General features: G+C 43.3%; 2 protein-coding genes across 2 annotated transcripts; one reads left to right on the top strand and one right to left on the bottom strand.

The window, feature by feature from the left end:
• Positions 1-204: 204 nt before the first annotated feature.
• On the top strand, positions 205-8,293 carry TIMMDC1 (translocase of inner mitochondrial membrane domain containing 1; the record flags this gene model as incomplete). Its single annotated transcript, XM_056858616.1, has 6 exons — positions 205-402; positions 1,289-1,377; positions 2,353-2,420; positions 4,554-4,632; positions 6,641-6,751; positions 8,066-8,293. Coding segments are annotated over 6 exons (675 nt in total), but the record flags the coding sequence as incomplete, so codon positions are not given.
• Positions 8,294-10,518: 2,225 nt separating this feature from the next.
• On the bottom strand, positions 10,519-22,881 carry CD80 (CD80 molecule). Its single transcript, XM_056858196.1, has 5 exons — positions 22,824-22,881; positions 20,958-21,287; positions 18,359-18,628; positions 16,926-17,036; positions 10,519-10,595 (listed from the first exon to the last, which is right to left on the bottom strand). The coding sequence occupies exons 1-5, from the start codon at positions 22,879-22,881 to the stop codon at positions 10,519-10,521; spliced, it is 846 nt and encodes a 281-aa protein (XP_056714174.1).
• Between the last annotated feature and the right edge of the window lie 390 nt (positions 22,882-23,271).

Raw genomic sequence — 23,271 nt, 5'->3', positions numbered from 1 at the left:
TTTCAATATACTTTCTATTGTTTGCAAGTGGATTTTGCCGTTTCACACAGTAAAATCCAGCTGCAGAGTGCATTATTTGGTATGTGTGAAAGTGCTCTTATTAGTTTCATTTCATTCTGAAGCACAGCTATGGCTGTGGTGATTATTCTAAAGGGTGTCAGTTGTCATGGTAGGAATATCTTTATGTTGGACAGCTCCTAAATATTTAATTTTCATGAAGCTTTTTTGGTTTGCAGTGAATTAAATCGGTACCCAGAAGAAACTGTCAATATCTGTAAAGCAACATTTACAGCAGGTCTTTTTGGCTTGGTATACGGAGGCATTCCGGGTTTCTTAAATGCCAAGAAAAGATACATTGAGCAGAGCGGTGCAGAGATGTACCACAATCGCCTGGATGCTGCGGTATGGATAAATATCTGGCGCTGTAAAGCACACCTTTTTGTAGCTTTTAGACCCTTTTCAGAACTCATTGGCTTGATGACTTGCTTTTGTAAAAGCGGTCACAGATTGAGCCCCAAGAACCAGGGCCACCCCCATAAACTGTACATTTATGCGGCATGCATTCTACACACTCAGCTGTGAGACAACAAGTGTTGAAGTTATGTGTATGCATGTGTGAAAGAAGGCTTCGTTTTGGCAAAATCAAAGTCAGTGGAATTGTTTTTGCATGTGGGTGAAATCCACATTTGTTTGCTTAAAAAACATATGTGGTCTAGGCCAGTAGTTCTACAAAGTAAGCGGAGGTGTGGCAGGGTGGAGGCAAACTCGTATAATGAACATGCAAATTAACATAGGTAGTTTCTTTCTGCTCTTAGACAAAATTGTAAGACCTGACAAGATTGTGCTTGCAATACAAACACAGGCAGGTAAAAAAGTAGGCAAAAAGCCAGAGGTGCAGTAACAAAGAGCAGATATTTATTCAATTAATTATCTCTGTGCATTTTGTATTAGACCCAATTAAGTAAATGCAAAGCATATAGGGATAATTAACTGAATAAATATCTACTCTCTTTCACTGCACCTTTTTTTGCCTACTTTTTTTTCTTGGTGACCGGTGTGGCCCTTTTGTTGTTTTCCACAATCATAAGAATGCCTGGTTTTCTCATTCACATTGTGAATGGTGTACTATATACGGAATGCCATCTTGCGTCTGTTTATTTATTTGTGATATTTACAATGCAGCCCTTGGCAGAGTGCAGCAACCCTGCCTAGGATCACCCTGCAAACATGTGCTGTAGCCTGGCCATGCCTTCAAAAATGTAATGAAAAAAATCTTAATTCTCCACAGCAATCTGCGCACCGTGCAGCTACACGGGGCTTCATCCGTTACGGCTGGCGTTGGAGCTGGAGAGTTGCTGCCTTTGTAGCAATATTCAAGTAAGTGTGCCTGCCATTACTTGTAGGAGACTTGTTGGTAGTTTTTCAGTGATTGCATTCATTCACAGCAGTCCGGGTACTGGTCTATTAACATACATTGGGTATTAAACCATCACCCGCATTGCTATTGCATTTGCAGATAATTTCCCTCACATACTTTTTGATTGGTAACTTGTAAATATCTGACACTCAGTGAACTGTTAATGCAGTGTCAGTTTATAGGCAAACTATAGGAGATGCTTTGCAGTTCTGAGATGTAGAAGCTGTTTACCTAAGATTCATGTGTAAGCTTTCCTAAACTTTTGAAATCTGGCTGCTAGTATTAAAATCTTGATTACTGAAAATGTTGTTCACTTGACTCATTGGCCATTCTAACTCCTAAAGCCAGTTTGATACATGTTCTATGTTTAATCTGGTTGCAGATAAACAATGGATGCTTTCACTTCTGTGGCATGTGCATTCATTTTGCCACACGTACATGGAATCAGAAGGTTTTCTTACATGCTACATGTGATCGGTGTCATATGTGAAAGGAGAAGTCAGGTGTAACATGGCTCTTACTGGCCAAATGGTCTTGCTGTCTTTCGCCATTTGACAAATGAGATTGTGCAGTCCTTTTCAATTGGGACTTAGAATCATAGAGTTGGAAGGGATCACCAGGGTCATCTACTCCAACCCCCTGCACAATGCAGGAAATTCACAACTACCTCACTGCCACACGCCCAGTGACCCCTGTTCCATGCCAGAAGATGGCAACAAAAATCCCTGGCCAATCTGGCCTGGAGGAAGATTGCTTCCTGACACCAAAGTGGCTATTGGCATTACCCTGGGCATTTAAGAAAGGGCCACAAGAGCCAAACACTGACACAACCCTTCCTGCCCTCCCTCTCATGATCTGCCTGAGTTCAGGGTACCAGTGTGGGCATTCAGAGATTGTGGTTCTTCAACTAACCCTTGTTTTTATTCCTCTTACAGCACTGTGAGCATCAGTTTGTCTGCGTATCGTGATAAAAACATACTCAGTCATTATGTTGCTGCAGGAGGTGAGCGTGTCTATTTAGAATGATAATTATCTCCGATTTGAGAGTGTGCTCCGAAGTCTTGCATCTTGTTCTTCCAAGCTTCAGTCTTTCATCCTGATTTAATTGCTTAATAACATTTGAAATGAGAAAGAATAGTATTATTAACTGGAAATATAGATCTTATGTCTTAAGTGCATCTTAACAATCTTGTGCATTTACTTATAGATCCCGTTTAGCTTAGGGAAAACTCCTTTCCAAATGTGTTGTACAGTTTATAGTTGATCTTGGATGAAAGATGATTAAAGTATTATTAAATTAGAGGAATAGTAAATGACTTGGTCTTGTTTGGGGAGGGGCCATAGCTTCAGTGGTAGAGCATCTGCTCTGCCTGCAGAAGGACTTGGGTTCAATCTTTGGCATATCCAGGTAGGTGATATGAATGACCTCTGCCTGAAACCCTGGGGAACTCCTGCCAGTCACAGTGGAGAGATTCATTGTATTCCCAGTTGTGTGGACTCATCAGTTCGTTTTAAACATTAACATGACATTAAAAAAATTCTTAGGTACCTACTTACATATCTTTAGGAAATAACAGTGTGGTAGGTGGCGCTCCTCTTGTAAAAAGAAGTTTCATAGCTCAACATATTTCCCTTTAGTTATGAATATGTGAAACTGTCTTATGCAGCAACCAAGTCAGTAGTGCCTGCTCAGACTGGCAGCTGCTCTCTAGGGTCTCAGGGTGGAAGTCTTTCACATCCCCTACTGCCTGATCCTTTTAGCTGAAGACTGAACCTGGGACTTTCTGCATGCAAAGCATATGTTTTACCACTGAGCCCCAGCCCCTCTTCAACTGTGATGTATTTTGCTATATTTCCTGCTATATTTTGATTCCCCCCTCCTCCACGTGAGCGGCAGACGCTAATCTGGTGAACTGGATTTGTTTCCCCACTCCTACACACGAAGCCAGCTGGGTGACCTTGGGCAAGTCATGCTCTCTCAGCCTCACCCACCTCACAGGGTGTCTGTTGTGGGGAAGGGAAGGTGCTTGTAATCCGGTTTGAGTCTGCCTTAAGTGGTAGAGAAAGTCGACATATAAAAACCAACTCTTCTTCTTCCCCACTCCTACACACGAAACCAGCTGGGTGAGCCTGGGCTAGCTACAGCTCTCTCAAAACTCTCTCAGCCTCACCTACCTCACAGGGTGTCTGTTGTGGGGAGGGGGAGGGAAGGTGATTGTTAGCTGGTTTGATTCTTCCTTAAGTGGTAGAGAAAGTCAGCGTACAAAAACCAACTCTTCTTCTCTATACATTCTTGAAACTAGTTGTAGTTTATGGTGAGTTGACTTTTCCATCTGTTGCCTGTTTCCAGTTCTTAAACGGAGACTCTGATTCAGAAGGGATTATCACATTGCCTGGTCTCTGCGTGACAGGCAGCTTCTGTTCCACTGTAAGCATGCAGCAAGTTCTGCCTCAACTTGACACACAACAAAAACCACCCAGCAATTTTAGTTGAATGTGCTATAGGGGACCACTTCTGGAGGGCTAGCCATGTCAGTCTGCCGCAGCCGAAATAGCCAAGAGTCATGTGGCCGTTTCAAGACATTGTGGCATCAGGCTTGGCGAACCAGAGCCCATTTCAGCAGATGCACAAAGTGATCAGGTAGGCTGTGTTTCACGAAAGCTAGCCCTGCAGTAAGTTCATAGCTCTTTAAAATGATGCAAGGCTGTTTAGTCTTTTGAAGTGTAGGAGACACTTGCTTGTCTCTGACTATGGTAAGCTACTAGTCATAGATAGAAATGCTTGTACCACCCAGCTCTCATCACAGGCAAAGGCTCATAACCATCGGTGAGTCTTCTCCTGATCTGAAGTACAGACTACTCGTTATGGGCTAACGTGGGGCCGCTTCATACTTGAACTGCTGCAGAACGTAGTATTACGTTGGTGTTTCCCACAACAAGTACGATCATGTACTTGTGTGTATGATGCCGAAACCTTGGATACTTTTTGTAGGAAACAGCGCACACTTGGTGTTTTTCACAGAAATATACGGAACTGCCCAAACAGAACAGGAATGACAGAGCGGCTGTCACAATGCATTGTGGTTGAAATTTCCTGCAAACCTCCTTTTATGACCTGATTTTATTTTATTTTCAGCTATTACAGGAGGCTTGTTCAGATTTAACTTGGGCTTGGGAGGTTTTGCGGCAGGCAGCATTTTTGGAGCATTGTTGGGGTAGGTTAACTCATATGTACGCACATGTTGCATACATTCATGCACACACCAGTAATCAGTATTCAAATTACCCCCATGCACCAGGCATGTTAGCATTTAGTTGTTATTCCAAACCCATTTTCTTGCCTGGAGAGTATAGCTGCTTCCCCCGTTCCAGCCTTTTTTGTTCCCCTTATTATTCATCTACTTCCATGGGAACTGGAGTTCCTTTGGATCCGAATGTTTAAAGGATCAAAGAAGCCGAATTGCTTTAAAATGGAGGCTTTCTATGGTGGAGCCATTGCTAATCAGGAAGGTGCAGTGCTCTTTTATGCCTTATGTACCATGGATTGGATCTAGACTGATTTTCCTGTTAACGGAAAGCACTTCTGCCCATGGAATAGACCTCTCCTGCCTCCCCCCTCCTCTTGTAGCTTACTGAGCTCCCTGAAAATACTGCTTCTGGGTGATGGGGCCATTTTGGGGAGGTCTGGGCTACAAGAGAAGGGGTGAGGCAGATGAATTTAAAACCGAGCACTGGATCCAACCCTACATAAATAGTAAACGAGGTGGAATTAAAAGTATCCTAAATAGTTGGGCCAGTCACAATTCTCTCCGAACTCTCTCAGCCCCACCTACCTCACAAAGTCTCTGTTGTAGGGAGAGGAAGGGAAGGAGATTTTAAGCTGGTTTGATTCTCCTTAAAAGGTAGATAAAATCAGCATATAAAAACCAACTCTTCCTCTAATTGGAATTTGTTCTGTCAGCCATCCAACCAGTGAGCTTGTCAGCACTAAATTAAATGCTTAGTAGTAGTAGTAGTGTCTATTTAAGGCATAATTTTAGGGAAAAATGATAAAATGTTCATTTGGACAACCCTGTTCTCTAAGGTGTGGGTAATAAGAGCCTCACTTTATCCTTTTCCAGACCTGGGACAGTTTCTCCACGTGGTTGACATTTATTTATGTGTTCGTTCAATTATTTTCAGTCCATTCAAGGTGTTTTTAGCCAGCATTGGCCCACAAAGCAGTTTACAAGCATCAAATTCAAAATATATAATAAATACTCTTCAATCAACAAAGCCAGTCAGAGAATCAGTCAACAAAACCATATTTCACCTTTAAAGCCACCTTAATCCAAAAGGCCTCACACGAACAATATTTTGATTAGCGCTTTGAATGCTAAAATGGTCAGAAACCAAAACGGGTTTCAAAGAGAAGGAAAAGTGAATGACTATGTTAGATGCAAATAAGAGTTGAAAAGTTATATAACTCAGAATTGATGACTATATGGCCAGTACTGGGGTTGATTTTAGAACATAGATTTCATCTAAAGTTTAAATATATCAAACATATAATAGTTTTCAAGTATATATTAGTCCTTAAGTAAAGTAGGCCAATCTGTGATACGTATAGTAATGAAGTAATGCGAGTTAAGTCTTCTCCCCTTTTACGCATGCTTTGTACTTCTGAGGGTGATAATATTTGGGGGTAATAATGCGAAAGTGGGCTATTATGGGCACGGACACGGATTGAAATGTTATTTTTCCCTAAATGCTTTTCCTCCCTTTTCGTTTCAGTACCCTTCATAGGGTCGCCATGAGTCGGAAGTGACTTGACGGCACTTAACACACACACACCCTTCAAAAACTAATTTTTAAAAAAGAAGAAGGAAACCCCGTGGTCTTGGTTCAGGGCCTCGTCTATGGCACCACCGTTCATTGTTCATGCACTTTGTGGAGAACCCAGACCAAGGCCTCTCTGAATGATTTAAAAACAAAAACAAATGCTGTATTCATGGGGATGCGGCTACTTTGTACAATTTGTGGTTGACCCAATGTCTGCAGAATTGAGCTCTGTTTTATAATTGCTTAAAAAAAAAGAAGACTTTTTGTTTAGTGAAGGGATAAAGGAACTAGCAGAATGTTGCATCAATGAGCATGTGATTGGGGGCTCTTATCATTCTTAATTGCTGTGACTGTTAATGTATTCCACACGGTTACTCCTGCTCCCTGTGTCATCTCCAACAGTGTCCCTGCAGGAGGACTGGTGATGGGAATGCAAAAGCTTTCTGGTGAAACCTTGCTTGAGAAAAGAAAACGGGAGCGAAGGGAGCTGTATGAACAGCAGCTGACAGAGTGGTAAGGAACCCACGCTATTCTGTTTTAACTGCTAGCTCTGGCACCGAGCCTGGGTGGATTCTAGTGATTCCAAGTTTTTGTTTAGTAAGAAGACTTTCTAACAGATGAAAACACAAGGCTGGATCTCAGTCTGTCTCCAGACAGTCCATTTCCAATGCTCCGGCCAGATACGTTCATCACATAGTCCTTCTAGCTGTATTTCCTCAGTGATGTGACTAGGTGCTCTAGCTGCCCTGCCTGTTCTCTTGACACTGGCCCTAAATCTTCTTCAAGCTGAAATTAAAATAGGCCTTGCAATAGCAGAGATGTAATAAGTAATCTAGAGCCCCGTGGTGCAGAGTGGTAAGCTGCAGTACTGCAGTCAAAAGCTCTGCTCACGACCTGAGTTCGATCCCAACGGAAGTTGGTTTCAGGTAGCCGGCTCAAGGTTGACTCAGCCTTCCATCCTTCCGTGGTCGGTAAAATGAGTACCCAGCTTGCTGGGGGTAAAGGGAAGATGACTGGGGAAGGCACTGGCAAACCACCTCGTAAACAAAGTCTGCCTAGTAAACTTCGGGATGTGACATCACCCCATGGGTCAGGAATGACCCGGTGCTTGCGCAGGGGACCTTTACCTTAATAAGTAATCTAGTCAGCTTTAGCCATTAATATTAAGGGACTTTAGGTGGGCAGATGCATACAGGTATAATGCTGGTTAACATCAGTGAGATAATTCATTTTATAGTGAGATAAGCACCTTTTATTTTTATTCAAACAAAATATAATACTATTAATGAATGCTTAATTCAGCAGCCTTGCATTCTGTCTTGTCCCTAAATCTTCTGCTTATCATTAGTGTCTGATCAGTATTTTAGAACATTACAATATGCACCCATTGACTTCTTGTGAATTTATATCCATTTCCTTCTTCTGTATAGCGACCGTTCTTTGCTAACCACAGAACAGTATTGTTGGATGGTGAGGATATATATCACATTTGAGGACATGCAGGTGTCTAAGCATTTTGTGGCATTGCTGGTGCCATTCAGTCCTGTGGTGTTACCGGAATAGATGAAAAGGCATAGATGGTTTTTTAAAGAGGTTGGTCATTGTGTCTCGATAAATTACTGTTGATGACCAACAGGCATTTTTCAGTGGAGGGATTGGCTTTTTGTCAAGGCCTCTTTGAAGGAATTGTCTTTTTCCAACATGGACTGTAGACCATGAAATGATATCAGGGGGTTTGACTTCAGATGCCTGTGTTAGTAGTCTTATACTTATAGAATGAGATGAGTTGCAATGTCTCCCTCCCATTAAAACTTTTTCTTGCTTCAGGAACAGCAGCCTCAGCCTCACTGAGAACATCTCAAAAGAAATAGATGATTACATGCAGAAAGGACCTGAGACGAAAGATGGTGAAAATATCCAGAAATTAGTAAATCTTACCCCAAATTCTGAATCTTGACTGAACTGCAGTGGAATTTGTGGCAAAAACTGGACTTACAGCACCTGTGTCAAAGGATCTTGTGCTAAAATTTTTCCCATGCCCTGTTTCCAGGTCACAGTGCATGGAGAGAACTTCACAGGTTTGCTCACCAACTTGGAATGATGACTTTGATTAGCAAGGGAAATGACTGAAATGCATTAAGGAACAAATGACCAGAGCACATAGAAAACTGTAAGCAAAAAAATCAGGTGTTACTGCAATAAGCTGTAAACATGAGGATGGTAAATAGGGGTGGACTTGCAAGAAATTTTTTGAAGAGTGGAGTAACATTCAGAAAGCGTTTAGGACCACGGGATTTATTTAAGATTTTTGTTTTCAGTTTAAACAACCTGTAAATCCAGCAATATCTTGGTATGCAGTGCCCTTTATCTTCCTGAACACTGCAGCTCTGAAGAACATCTTGCAAAAAATTAAGGTCACCGATCAACACAGAGATGTAATAAAGTAACTAACTTCCAGTGTAATGTAGTACATGGCTTTTTCAGTGTAAAGATGGTTCAATAAATACACATGGAGATGTGTATGTATGGAAAATCCAGCTCTTGCAGAATAGCAATTCAGATTGTAAGCTGGGCAAATCAGGAAAGCGTGCACATTTTCTTTACATTGTATAATTTTATATCTGGATTCAGATTTCACAGTATGCCATTTACTTGCATAGGCTGGGTACAGAAAAAAATACGGTTATTTGGGACACTAATTGCCTTGAGCGTTGTAACTCTATGAAGAGGTCGGGTATAGGGTGGGGTCCGACATAATAACAGTATGGTAGAATGAAAGCTTGCAGGGTGCTCCTTTCTGTACATTTCCCAACTCCACTGCCAAAAACATCTTCAAGATTTCTTTTTCAAACCCAGATATCTTCACGATACCCAAGTCTGTTCTAAGTATTGCATAACTGTTCTTATGGTGCTATTGTGTGTTCAGTCAACAGATATATCAATAGATTGGGGTATCTATCAATATATCATTGTGCACAACTCTGAATTTCCAAGGCACATTTGTCTGGTTTTTCTGCAGTATAAAACATAACATCCTCTGTGAAAGTTACTAGCTCTTTGGTATGAGAGGCCTAGATTTCTATGAGATGTGAAAGGATTTGTCGCAAAAGTGTTTGGCAACTCTGAGAGAAACAATATTTAGCGTGTAGTTGGGAAACTAGACGATAATGTCATATGGTCCTCTTTCTTACCACAAATGATCACATAGTTGGCTGTTTTCATTGGGGGGACGGTTACCTGACTAGTCAAACTTATGCTAAACTGCTCACTTGGACACGTGTAAATATTTTGGCCTGGGTTGTGTTAAAAGTGTACAAAACAAGCTTTTTGTGCAATGATGCCCATGAGCCATTTGCCACAAACATTGGGAAAGAGAGAGAGGTGAGTGTGTGGAGGGAATCAATCAACCACATGTAGTCACAGGTTGTGTGAACTGGCCCCTAGATAACTTTTAGTGATTGTTCATGCTCTCCTAGCTCTTTTTTTTCTCTTTTTTTTGTGCTATCGGGGAGGAACCCACAAAATGACATGGTTAAGCTTTCCATCTTTAATTGTATCAATCCAAAATAAAACTGTTAAATTGAAAACAATTCACTTATAACTTAAGCACACTGAAAAGTTTTATGGAGACTAATTGCAGACATTTCCATGAAAAGTAAGAACAGGCATAAACATGCTTTACATTTTCTATAAAGTTCAAGATTGAAATTTAACCTTCCTTTATAGTTACGTCTGCATAAAAATATAAAAAGGCAACCACAGCCTGAAGACATACAATTTGAGAAGGTTTGGTGAAGAGCACTAATGCTAGAGTATATTGTGCCTTGGCATAATTACAGTTTTTATTGAAGAGTGCTGCTTAATAAATATACACAATCTGAAATTGAGAGACACAAGCCTGGATACAGAGAATGGATGTTATCTCTCCCTTCTTGCTGCTGTTTCTCTGAGTCGGGCATCCTTGGAAACATTCTGCTGTGCTTGTTCTGGGCCAGGAATGGGAAGACTGTGATGGGAGAATCGGCAGAAACAACTCCAGCACTTTCAGGTGCTTGTTTTGGATGAGCCCATTTTTCACTACATCTTTCCACGCTGTACCCCATGTTGCTCCTGAGAACCCCCGGTGGCTTTTGGGGGGACTGAGGAACTGCAGTAAGGAGAGGTAAAGATCAGTTCTGCACTCGGCTGATGATTGTCTGGATTTCTGTCATTATTTTTAAGATTATGTCTTGTCCAGAAAATATTCTTTGGGGAATTTGTAAGAAAAAAATTGTGCTGCTTCAAACAGAAAGGAACTGATCAGAAACAGTTCCCAAGAGTTTAGAGAGGGAAGGGTGTTTTATATTGGAAAGCGTCCCTGCAAGAAAAATCACAACCCATATCAAGGATCACCATCTCAAAGGTAAGCTTTGATGTCGGAGAGGGATTTTCACATAGCCACTTTCCAATAGGGAATTCAGCGGTGAAATCAAAGGTAGTAATGTTGCATGACAGGGAACTTCTGTTCCTCAATGAGTGAAGCAGCCCTTGGTCAAATTCAAAAAGTTGTGTGGCTTAAAACCTTTATGCAAGATTGCTCACACAACCTCTGATTTAACTCGATGTTCAATGACAATAATATGAATCGAAGTCAATGATTCCTAGAAATATGACTGGTTTCAAGTCTCATAACCTTAAGATGGTCGTGTAAACAGCATGTGGTATAAAGGTGTGAATAAAGAGAACATTTGCTAGAGAAATACATAGATTTGTCAGTTGCTTCAGGACAAATGTGGGCAGGCTGGTAAAACAGTGGCACTCTAGCTTGTGTAGAGAAGCATTGGCTCACAAAACTGTTTCAAGTATTGTTTTGTGGTTTGTCTATAGAGTACAATTAACATACAAAAGGCTTAATAGAACGTAGAGTACCAAAGCTGAAGTACCCATGGGGGCAGGAAGCGGAGATCACCTTCCCCTTCCAAATTAAAAAGGGTACTAGATCATGAGGTAACATGGGGTGTAAACCTCAATGGTATTGTGGACATTGAGAGGCATGTTACGTGTGAGAATTACTGAGAGGCCTGTCTAATGTTTGTTTTGAGCTTCTCTACTGTGGTACCACAGTTCACTCATGCCATTCCCCCCATCCCAGCCTTCAGACTTTACCACTTTCTGTCTGCCATCTATTACATTAGTATCATGTTTAATCCAGAGAACACAATTCAACAGTTAGGTGTGCTTGAAGCTATGGAAATCCAAACACCTTCCTCCCCATACGAACACAAATTAATGTCAAAAATACTCATAGCCAATGTGGAAGCAGTATCTCCCAACTACTGTGACTTGTAATTACATCTCCATATTTATCCCTTTTAAAGGGACAAGTGAAAATATTACAAAAGCAAATATAGCTTATTTTCTTGTTTTGGTTTGGATCCAGCAGAGGTTTCCTCATACTGGAAGGGTCAGATGATTTTCACCTCCTGCGGTGGACTTCAGGACCTTCCTGATTGTTCCCTGTCCCCCAGCATGAACATTTTGGGGGGGGGGGCAGGAACATCCTGCTCTATTGATAGAAATCCCTTCCCTCACTGAATACTTTGTGCGGGCTCCATACGTTCTACGTAAAGACAGATGTAAGAATAAGTTGTATGCAAGCTGCGTTTAGGGGCACTGCCAAGGAGTTTAAAAAAAAGAAGAGACTTTCCCTACATAGCAGGCAATAATATTAACCTAACCAACTTCACAGCTGTACTGGTATATTCCATTTTACTGTTGATGGCATGGAATGGCTACGGATTATGAGAATGTCCCGTCTCTTCACTAAACACATCCTCTTACTGAGGATCTTCCTCAACGGTGAGACTGGGCTTGTTCAGCAAAGATCAGGATTGCTTTGGCCTAGCTGTAGATCAGCATGGGCTCTGCTGATGTACTGCAGAGTTAAGGATGCAGTACCCAGGGCTGACCTCCTACTCCCAAGTCCTTCTAAGTCCAGTCGAATGTCCTTCTGGTTCCGTCAGCAAAATCGCAACTCGCAAATGAGTCTGCAGAGCAAATGCTGGATCCCAATACAGAAGAGGTGATCTGAGGACAAGCAAAAGTTGTGTAAAATGCCATGTAGGAAGTCATGCATAAGCAACTCACAGTCTTGGTGGCTTCAGCCTAGGAAGTAGCAAAGTTCTAGCATGACAAAGGGTGTGAGAATCCTGAAAAATTTAGGGTCCAATATACCTGAATTCAAATTTTACTGATTTTTTTTTTGATGCACACCCCAGTAGTAGGTGATGCAAAAAACCTCTTAACAGGCCCTGAAAAGCTGCTTCCTGTCCGAGTGATCTTGATGGATCAAGGGCCTGATTCAGTATAAGGCAGCTTCTTGTGTGCTGCAAGTATTTCTTGCGCTGGTCATTGCCTGAATGACACAGTGCAAGGAAATACCAAGAAAATGAGTGGATATGATAGTTTGTCAATAGGGGAAAGATTCAAAAAGAGAGATCTCCTTGTACTTTACTGAATACACAGATTGGGGACTGGGTCCCCAATCTGTGTCAGACTTAAGTAATTGCACATGAGTTGTGGGATCTTCCTAATTCCTGCACATCTGCTGCCCAATTAGGATCAGGACAAAGGTGCATATGGAGAAGGGGATTCAGCCTTACTCCCAGCCTGAAACAGTGTGTGTGTGGGGGGGGGGGGTCACCATTGGGCAGACTACATGTACTCCCAAGGGACATAGTGCTCTCATAGACTGTTTCGGGTTGTGAAAATAGTGCAGGGGGGAGGCTGAAGCCCCTTCTTTACATGTGCCACGACCTGGATCCTAATCCAGCACCATACATGGGAATTAAGGAGAACCTCAAACTCACACTTCATTGGGATACATTTTACTTAGGGTGACATCCCTAGACGCAGCAGTGGCAGCAGACAGGCTCCTGTGAGAGGAGTAAATATGTGTGCAAATGTGCACGTGCATGTATTTTCAATATCTACCAGGTCCCTTAAGCCTACGGGCTTGCTTGTGAGGAGAAAAGAGTTGGGAAGAGCAAAATGCCTGGGGTGTCCTGCATAGGTTTCCAGCCTCCAGGTACTAGCTGGAGATCAGCTCTTACAACTGATCTCCAGCCGATAAAGATCAGTTCCCCTGGAGAAAATGGCTGCTTTGGCAATTGGACTCTATGGCATTGAAGTCCCTCCCTTCCCTAAACCCTGCCCTCCTCAGGCTCTGTCCCCAAAACCTCCCACTGGTAGTGAAGAGGGACCTGGCAACCCTAGTCCTGCAGCCAGCGGGGTGGGAGGAGGGTAGTCTCTGTGGCACTCTACTGCCTGAACCCTCCCACGAGCCCCTGAGACACATCCAGGGCATACGGCCGGGGCCCTGCTGCCCCTTACCATAAAGGCACCTCACCCACATGTTGCCATCATGCAATGTAAGTAATTTATTTTGTCAAGGGAAAACGTGTTAGGGGGACAACCTTACCTTCTAAGCCTTGTATGTTCAGAAAGATTATTTTTATGGTGTCCCACTGGAGAACTGGAGGGGTGTCAGAGCACCACCCATGTTGACTTCACTTCTTGCCACTGGCTGATGAGATCTGGTGCAGCAAAGGGACCTATGCCTTTTGCAGCCTAGTATAAAGAGAACATTTTTGTAAACTTTAAATACCAGTTGATTCAGACAAGTGATAAGCAAATGCTTGAATGATAGTTTGCAAATATGGCTGGAAAAATGGATTGCTGGGGGACTGATCAAAGGAATTAAAGATTTGCTTGCCAAGCAAATAGAAGACCTGCAATATTTAAGGTTTGTTCCAGTCCACATCTATATTTGCATGATTTTTTTTTTTGGTCTGATACTGTCATGTGCAGCTCTGGTCAGTTTAACCTCACTAGTTCCCATCATTCCTAAGACATGAAGCCCCATTTAATTAGCTTCATTCCTAGTATGTGTGTTATGTTCAATTTCCTTTTATACTCCCCATCCCCAACCTTCAGCAGGAATGTGTTGTGAACTTTGTTCATGTTCCTCTCTTGGAAATCCTACCCCCCTCCCCACCCACATACTTGAGATGTTAATACTGTTGCTGAGCAGAACTTTTCTTATTCTAGACATGACGTCATTCATGTTTAATGGTGGGGGTGGGGGGAATCGTGAAGAGGTTTATTAGATATCTGTGTAGTGAGTATTTGCAAGTGCTGCGCCTGTTACTTTTGTGCCTGGACCCAATCCCCTGAGCCCAGTGCCAAGTAGAAAAACCAAGGCATTGCATGGAGCCTAATTGCTAAGCGAGTGCAAAATGCAAAATGCACAAGTCATCTGCTGCTTATGAGGTGAAGCCTTTAAGCATGGCTTAATTTACCATTTCAATTTGTAATTATTGTAACTGCAACTCCAGTTGCAAATTGGGTGAATTTGTAAAGGGTGAGAATTCCAGAGGGGAAAGCAGTTTTAATTGCTTGCAGCAAAATGAAACATCCATCATAAAGATGAACACAATTTTATTCCAGCACAGACATTTGTGGACTAGAGCCCACTTCTTCAGATGCAATGAGTGAATGTATTTTTTTTTTTAAAGATCTCTCCACTGCTATGGCTTGTGTGGGTAATTCATCCAACCCCCGTTTCCTATCATAAGTAGAGCTTAATTGAGAGGAAGGTTTTTAGCTCACAGTGCTGGGGCTTGGCCTGGTAGCACATAAAATAGTAATAAAGAAGAGAAACAATGGCAAAAGTACATTTTCCTCATAACTAAAGGAAACACTTGCACCTCAAGGACACACAAGATAGAAATCCCCAGAAGGGGAAAACCCATTGGAGAAAGATACACACTGGTGTGGAGAACTCCTCCTTCCCACGGTGGTTTTCTTGTTCACTAAGAGCAGTTGGTCTACCACAGCACGTAGCAATTAGTTCAGCCGTGAGTAAACATATGGTGCCCACACATACCTGAGATTCAAGTAAAGACTTTGAGGTGGACTGACCCCTGTCACTCATTTTGGAAATTAATCCCCACCCACCAAATAAAAGAGCAGGGTCAGTAGGGTTGCCATGTCCCTCTTTGCCACCGGTGGGAGGTTTTTGGGGTGGAGCCTGAGGAGGGTGGGGTTTGGGGAGGGGAGGGACTTCAATGCCATAGAGTCCAATTGCCAAAGTGGCCATTTCCCCAGGTGAACTAATCTCTTCCCATAGAGTCCACTGTCCAAAGCTTCCATTTTCTCCAGGGGAACTGATCTCTGTCACCTGGAGATCAGTTGAAATACCAGAGGATCTCCAGCCACCTAGAGGCTGGCAACCCTACCCAACCCTTATGTATTGGTTGCTTCTACTCTCCTAATCCCCCCTTATGTATTGTTTGTGGTTGCAGCAGCTGTTCAGTGGCCAAGCTTGTGGGCGGGGGAGGAGGCATGCAGGCATGTAAGAAGCAAATATCTCTTTATAGCACTGGTTCCCAATCGGGGGTCCACGGACCCCCAGGGGTCCGCGAGAACTAAATTAAGGTCCGCGAAACAAAGTTATAAACCCATAATAAATTAATCTTTTCAATTAAAAGTTCTCTATTATAAAAAAAACATATTCACATATTATTCTAAGTTTAATGTTTAACTAACAGTTATGATTAAAGTTTATTTTCAAATTCTCTGAATTTTTATTTTGAACCTTGGGGTCCCTGCACCGAACAAAAAAGTCCTAGTGGTCCCTGGTCAAAAAAAGGTTGGGAACCACTGCTTTATAGGGTTGCCAACCTCCAGGTAGTGGCTGGAGATCTCCCACTATTACAACTGATCTCCAGGAGGCAGAGATCAGTTCACCTGGAGAAAATGTCTGCTTTGGAAGGTGGACTCTATGGCATTATACCCCCTTGAAGTCCCTCCAACCCTCCTCAGGCTCCATCCTTAAAACGTCCAAGTATTTCCCATCACAGAGCTGGTAACCATATCTCTTTCCATATTTATTAATAAGGTGCTCAGAGGACTACATTCCCCAGGATATACTGTGGTTTTGCTCCTGGGATGCTCATAAGAAAAAGTGATCTAAGCACTTGTGGAAACAGAGAAAGAGAGCGAGAGATTTTCTGTCCCAACCACTGGCTCCCCACCTGGCTGGCCATGGCATTTCCAGCAACAGTCACAATCTGCAGGGTGGTAAGTCCAAGCTGGCAGAGTAGGATTGCCAGCCTCCAGGTAGTAGCTGGAGATCTCTTGCTATTACAACTAATCTCCAGCCAATAGAGATCAGTTCCCCTGAAGAAAATGGCTGCTTTGGCAATTGGACTCTATGGCATTGAAGTCCCTCCCCTCCCCAAACCCCGCCCTCCTCAGGCTCTGCCCCAAAAACCTCCCACCGGTGTCGAAGAGGGACCTGGCAACCCTATATCGGGGAGGAGGAAAACGGGGTAGAGGTGGAGGAAGGCTCCAGGGGAAGGCAATGAATGAAAAGTGTCATCAGCTTGTTGCCTTCTAGCTGGGGGGGGGGGGCAGTGGTCACTCAAACAAATGAAATAATGTTTATTTCATTTTTACATTTACTGGGAAATGCATGCACATCTCTAATGGACAGGGGTATAGGACATGGGAGATGGAGAACAATGAAATTGAGCCAAATGCTATTTTCTCTGAAATACTTTTGATTCAGTTTTTTTGGGGGTGGGGTGGGGAGGAGGATCCATCAGCTTCTCAAAACACTGGTCACAAAGTCATCTGTACTTACGTTGGATGTTTGCCAGCGCCGCCACCACTACAGCACAGGCAAGGCTCACGCTTACAGCAATCATAATCCAGTGTGATGGAGGTTTTACCACAGGGCACTCCTTTGGTATTGCTGAAGGAAAAGAGTAGAAGATGGTCCTGAAGAATCCAGACCCATAATGAAGAATGGGAACCACATCGTGAGTGGGCCCAGAACAACTGTTGCCCAGAACATAACTGGTATGTACGTGATCTTACTTATGTCTCAAAGCTGCCTAGCTGTTGGCAACCACCACCTCCTTATCGGTGCTGATTCCAGGTTTTGGCTGTCCATCATGGGTAGCCGTTGTTCCCTTGTACAGCAGCTACTGCTCCCCTTCCTCAGTGTTGCCGCTCTCGGTCACTCACCAAGAGAACTAATGGACGGGTGAGCAAGAAATTAGACACTAATGAGGAGCCTCTGGAGGAGCAGTCACTGGATCCTACTCCACAGAGAAAGAGGGTGAGTAATACAGCAGAGCAACTTCTCACTGCTACCGTCACTCCCCATTCTACCAGTAGGCAGATAAGTTAGTAGCGGTGATAGGTGAAGAAGAGTTGGTTTTTATACCCCCGCTTTTTTCTACCTTTAAGGAGTCTCAAAGCGGCTGACAATCACCTTCCCCTCCCCACAATAGACACCTTGTGAGGTAGGTGAGGCTGAGAGAGTTCTGAGAGAGCTGTGACTAGCCCAAGGTTACCCAGCAGGCTTCACGTGGAGGAGTGGGGAAACAAAACCAGCTCACCAGATTAGAGTTCACCGCTCATGTGAAGGAGCGGGGAATCAAACCTGGTTTGATTCCACCACTCTTAACCACTACACCACGCTAGTGGTGCTTCTTGTACCTCTCTGCAGAAACCTGTCCTTAATAGCTGCCCTGCTCCTTATGATGACTATGCTACCCCAATATTTTTAAATTTCCCTTCATCTTCTAAACATGAATACTGATTTTCTAGTGGTGAAAGAATTAATACCTTGTTCTGAGCCAAGGAGGACAAATCTCTGCTATACCTGAAAAAAGTAACATGCAAACCATCCCCCAGAATTATTTCATCTCGTGAATATTTCTCATTGTTTTGGTTCAATATTGACAATACTTCCTATGTTTTGCTAGCATTTTCCCGCTAATAAAACTTAAGTTAGAGGTGTAAAAAGGAGAAGGTTTTAACATTATTGAACGAAATATTTTGAATTGGAATAATAAACTGGCATTAGAAATCTTATTGTTTATACGGTAAGGATACATTGTATTAGTCATTTTCATGGTAATAATCCAAAAAGAAGGCTCCCTTGCAAATAAAGATGCTGCATTTAAAGGTTGATATGAAAGATCTATACACTTTCTTTAAATGTTCCTGCATCACTACATTCTACAGATGAATGAGACCAACTAGGTAAGACTGAGGGAAACCTACTGCAGCTGGCAGATGCACTGAAACCTGGATAAGAAACTGTGCATTGGAAAAATATATCTTCAGTCACATTGTGCTCCCACTCGCTGGTAATATTGATGAGTTCTGTTTGGTTGTCAGATACGGAATGAGGCGTCCATTCCACTTCCTTATTATTCAGAAGCCCAGACATGTTAGGCTTTGGGTATCCCCCATAAGAAGAGCATCGCAGTGTCACTAATGCTGAGCCGCAGGCATGTCGAGTCACATTTATGATAGGATTGCTAAAGTCAGCTAGAGAAAAAAGAAATATCAACATTTAGTAACATTTCTTTTTGAGTGATGTTAAGCAATACTAAGTGATGTTAAGTAAGCCCCACCTCAATTAACAGGACTTGCACAGGAAGGACAGTAGGGTTGCCAGGTCCCTCTTCACAACCGGCGGGAGGTTTTTGGGGAGGAGCCTGAGGAGGGTGGGGTTTGAGTAGGGGAGGGACCTAAATGCCATAGAGTCCAATTGCCAAAGCGGCCGTTTTCTCCAGGTGAACTGATCACTTTCGGCAGGAGATTTCCAGCTATTACCTGGGGGTCGGCAACCCTAAAGAACAGTATGCTTTAGAGCAAGTCCCATCTCTTTCAAAATGGCATGTACATGAGCGCCTCTCATCTATATGTTGCTGTTTCACTGAGGATTCCATAATATTTGCTCTAGTTTCCTAATTACATTCTGGATTAATAGCACCTTTTCCTTTCACATTCTATTTTGAGCTGGCTAAACCATCTTCTACATAGGTAATAAAGCAGCACAGTAACAAAAATACTTCAGAAAGTGACTTGAGTAAAGAGTTAGGGACTGTGGTCTATCCTACAGTGTATAGTGCATACTGTCAATTGCTGCCAGTAGGACCCTACTATGTAATTTTTTTACATCATTTAATGTGTCATGTTAATATTTATGCTTTTCTTCAGTTTGGTTTCAGATTTCTGGTTGGTTCCAGAAACCCAAATCCTATTGCATTGTTTATTGAATGTCCCACCCTGTTGATTGAATTGACTTACCCTGTGAAATCTGCCTTGAGTCCTTGTAAGAAAGGTGGACTATAAATAACATAAATAAATACCCACCCATCCCCAAATAAGAGGGTTGTTCCAAACTGAGGCCATTTACCACAACTACTGTTATGTATGCAGCGGGAAGCTGCCTGCGGGGCGAGCTTGGATTTCTCCAGGTCCCTGCACCTGCACATTCTATTGGTTCCTTTGAATTGTAGCTGCCCAATCACGGACCTAAGGGGCGTGGCCCCGAGTGGCTGGGTTGGCATATAAGCCAGGGCGGTGGGCACAGTTCTTCAGTTCTAGTTCCTGTTTACTAATGAAGTAGTTGCTGTTGGAACTTCTTCTCCGGTCTCGTGTCTCGCCCACGCATACACAGCAACTACGTTTTTGTGTTCCACTATTAGCTGCATGCAAGAGGTGGGGGTCAGCGTGGAACATCATTTTCCTCTCCCCTGTGATTTTTTTTTTGCAGGTTCCCAGTTTGTCAAGTCATATTTTAGAGCACAGATCATTCCTAAAACTAGACAACATACAGTGAGCAAAATCCACTACGAATCACTCCTTCACTTGCTTACAATTCTCTGATTCATTCCATCATGACTTACGCAAGAGAAGTTTCTAGAGGATTACATTTATACACTGCCTTTCTTCCAGCATGCAATTCAAGGCTGCATATATAAGGTTCCCACGTTTCCTACCCAGACACCAATCAGAACTGCTCAAGTTAAGCAAAGTTGCTTCATCATCATGTGCCTGTACCTACCACTCTATTGTCATTTGTGAGTATCTAGAGTTACATCATATCCCTTTTGAGCTCCCTGCCCTCCCCAAACTCTGCTTTCCCCAGAGACTGCTCCCAAATCTTCAGGAACTGTCCAAGGTGCAGTTGGCGGTCCTAACTCCAATACTGCCTCAAATGGCTCTTAATCCCACCCTTTCACTTCTGAGAGGAAAAAGGGGAGTTGAATAATAGTTTTGGAGAGGAAAGGGAGATATGTTGCCAACCTCCAGGTTGCCAACCTCCAGGTACTAGCTGGAGATCTCCTGCTATTACAACTTATCTCAGGCCAATAGAGATCAGTTCACCTGGATCAGTTCACCAGCCGATAGAGATCAGTTCCCCTGGGGAAAATTGGACTCTGGCACTGAAGTCCTTCCCCTCCCCAAACCCCGCCCTCCTCAGGCTCCGCCCCAAAAACCTCCCGCCCAAGGCGAAGAGGAACCTGGCAACCCTAAATATGTCCAAAGATGTCCAACCCAAAATATGTCCAAATGCCATGGCGTTTGGGTTATGGCAACCCAAAATATGTTCAAACGCCCCAGAAAGTGAAAGATAGGCCTCTGTTGTCATGTCATGTTCTAGCCACAGCTAAGTCAGCTCTCATTCCAAGAACTGGACTTAGAAATTCTAACACTTTAAATTTTATTTATTTAGTAAGTTGAACATGTCTAGGCAGATAGACAGTTGACTCACTGTTAGTACAACTGTGGCTAAAGCAAATTAACAGGATTGGGAAATTAAGTGTTGCTGTAGTTTTAAGATACCATGCTACTAGACATCACTTACCCTCCACAGATAAGTATAATTCTCTTCTATATAGAGGATCTTTTAGTATTAAGCAGGTGTATTTGCCTTCATCTGACACTTTCACGGAGGAGATCCAAAGTGTCAAATTCCGCTGGTCCATTGTGGTTCTGTTCTGGTAAATGGGGTCAATTTTGTCTTTTTTGCCTTCCCAGTAAGATAATGCTACCTGGTCTGTTTGACCTTTGCCGACAAATTTTTGCCAGTAGACACCGTAGCGCTTCAGGGGATTGTCTGAATGTATGTTATAACCACAAGGGAGTTTAGCTACCCCCCCTACTTTGGCTTTCACTTCAGTCATCTGAACAACACCTGAGGAGAAAAACAATGAAAAAAAATATGATATAGTGTCACAGCGACCTGTTCTTAAAGTCTTTCTTCACATCTTTGCATTGAAATAATATATTGGAGGAGAGGGAAGGAGATTCCAGTATCTAATTTACATTCATTTTGGCCATGGCCATTTAGCAGGAATGAAATGAAACAAGATTGTCTGAAATAATCAACTGATAACAAATGTTGAAGCCTTGGAGATCTCCTGCTATTACAACTGATCTCCAGCCATAGAGATCAGTTCACCTGGATCAGTTCACCAGGCCCCCAAATAAATAATGGAATTATTCCTTTGAATTTAAAATGAACATCTCTAATATAAATAGGGTTGCCGGGTCCCTCTTCCCCACCGGAGGGAAGTTTTTGGGGCGGAGCCTGAGGAGGGTGGGGTTTGGGGAGAGGAAGGACTTCAATGCCATAGAGTCCAATTGCCAAAGCGGCCATTTTCTCCAGGGGAACTGATCTCTATCACCTGGAGATCAGTTGTAATAGCAGAAGATCTCCAGCCACCACCTGGAGGTTGGCAACCCTAAATATAAAGGCAGGACAAGTCTGGGCTTGTCCTAGTCCACCTTACAATCTTGCTTCTTGCAGAACTAGATGCACATACACATTTACAGAGGTGTGTGCATATTTCTAGATGTAATGTATAAAATAATGTATAATTCTATATATTATTTTTATAATTTAACATGTAATAATCTATGACACCACTCCAGCCTGCAGGAAGGGCAGGGGCAGTCTTAACTACCATGGGGCATGCAGGGCAGATGCCCCAGGTCCCGGCAGGGGGGCTCACCAACTATTAAGGTTGCCAGTTCCCTCTTCGCTACCTGCGGGAGGTTTTTGGGATGGAGCCTGAGGAGGGCGGGGTTTGGGGAGGGGAGGGACTTCAGTGCCATAGAGTCCAATTGCCAAAGTGGCCATTTTCTCCAGGAGAACTGATGTCTACTGGCTGGAGATCAGTTGGAATAGCAGGAGATCACCAGCTAGAGCCTGGAGGTTGGCAACCCTACCAACTACCATACAGCCAGCTGTCCCAGCTGCTACCATAAAGCTGTCACAGTTACAAGCTTCCGGGCAGCTTAGCTAGACAGCAGTTGGAGGACCTTCCCCCTCCCTACAGCTGAGCTGCCCTGAAGCCCCCACTGCTGCCCAGTGGCTTCATTCAACCAGGATAGCAGTCAGCTATAGGGCAGTGCCCTCCCCCACTTTAACCACTAGGGTTGCCAACCTCCAGGTACTAGCTGGATATCTCCTGCTATTACAATCGCTCTCCAGCCGATAAAGATCAGTTAACCTGAAGAAAATGGCCGCTTGGGCAATTGGACTCTATGGCATTGAAGTCCCTCCCCTTTCCAAACCCCGCCCTCCTCAGGCTCTGCCCCAAAAACCTCCCGCCGGTGGTGAAGAGGGACCTGGCAACCCTATCAACCACCCTATCAACCACCCATGTTGGGGGACATGAGTTCCCGGTCTCGCATTTGCCTGTAAGTTGGGTTGAGGAACCCTAACCTGACTTGTGGGAGCTTGTGTGCCCAGCATACTGCATCCAGTGATTCTGGTCCCCCATCCTTGACTTTTTCTTATGGTCCCAGAATCATTAAGAACACCCTGATTAACATTTCATCAGTTGTGCAACGTGCAGCATTTGTAGAGTTTTCTGGGCACACTGATCACATCCTTGGTGGGCATTCTGGCACTCTGACACACCTCAGAGAAGTCTCCAGTGTGACACCATTATGTCTGGTTGGTGCTTTCTTTTTTTCCTTTTTTTAGCTTGGGATCTTCTAGCACCTCTGAAATTTCCACAGAAATCCACCCACAGAATTCTAGAGAGCCTTGTTATTTCATGGAATGTTTCACCAATCCCTGAGTACACTACTAGAGGAAATCAACAGAACAAGAATGTGGGTGTTGTTGCATCAGTGAGATGTCCCATTGTGACTTGCCGAAGGTTCTT

This window comes from Euleptes europaea, chromosome 12 (assembly GCF_029931775.1).
Source record: "Euleptes europaea isolate rEulEur1 chromosome 12, rEulEur1.hap1, whole genome shotgun sequence".
Taxonomy (NCBI): Eukaryota; Metazoa; Chordata; class Lepidosauria; order Squamata; family Sphaerodactylidae; genus Euleptes; species Euleptes europaea.
This window is presented reverse-complemented; position numbering and strand designations above follow the sequence as displayed.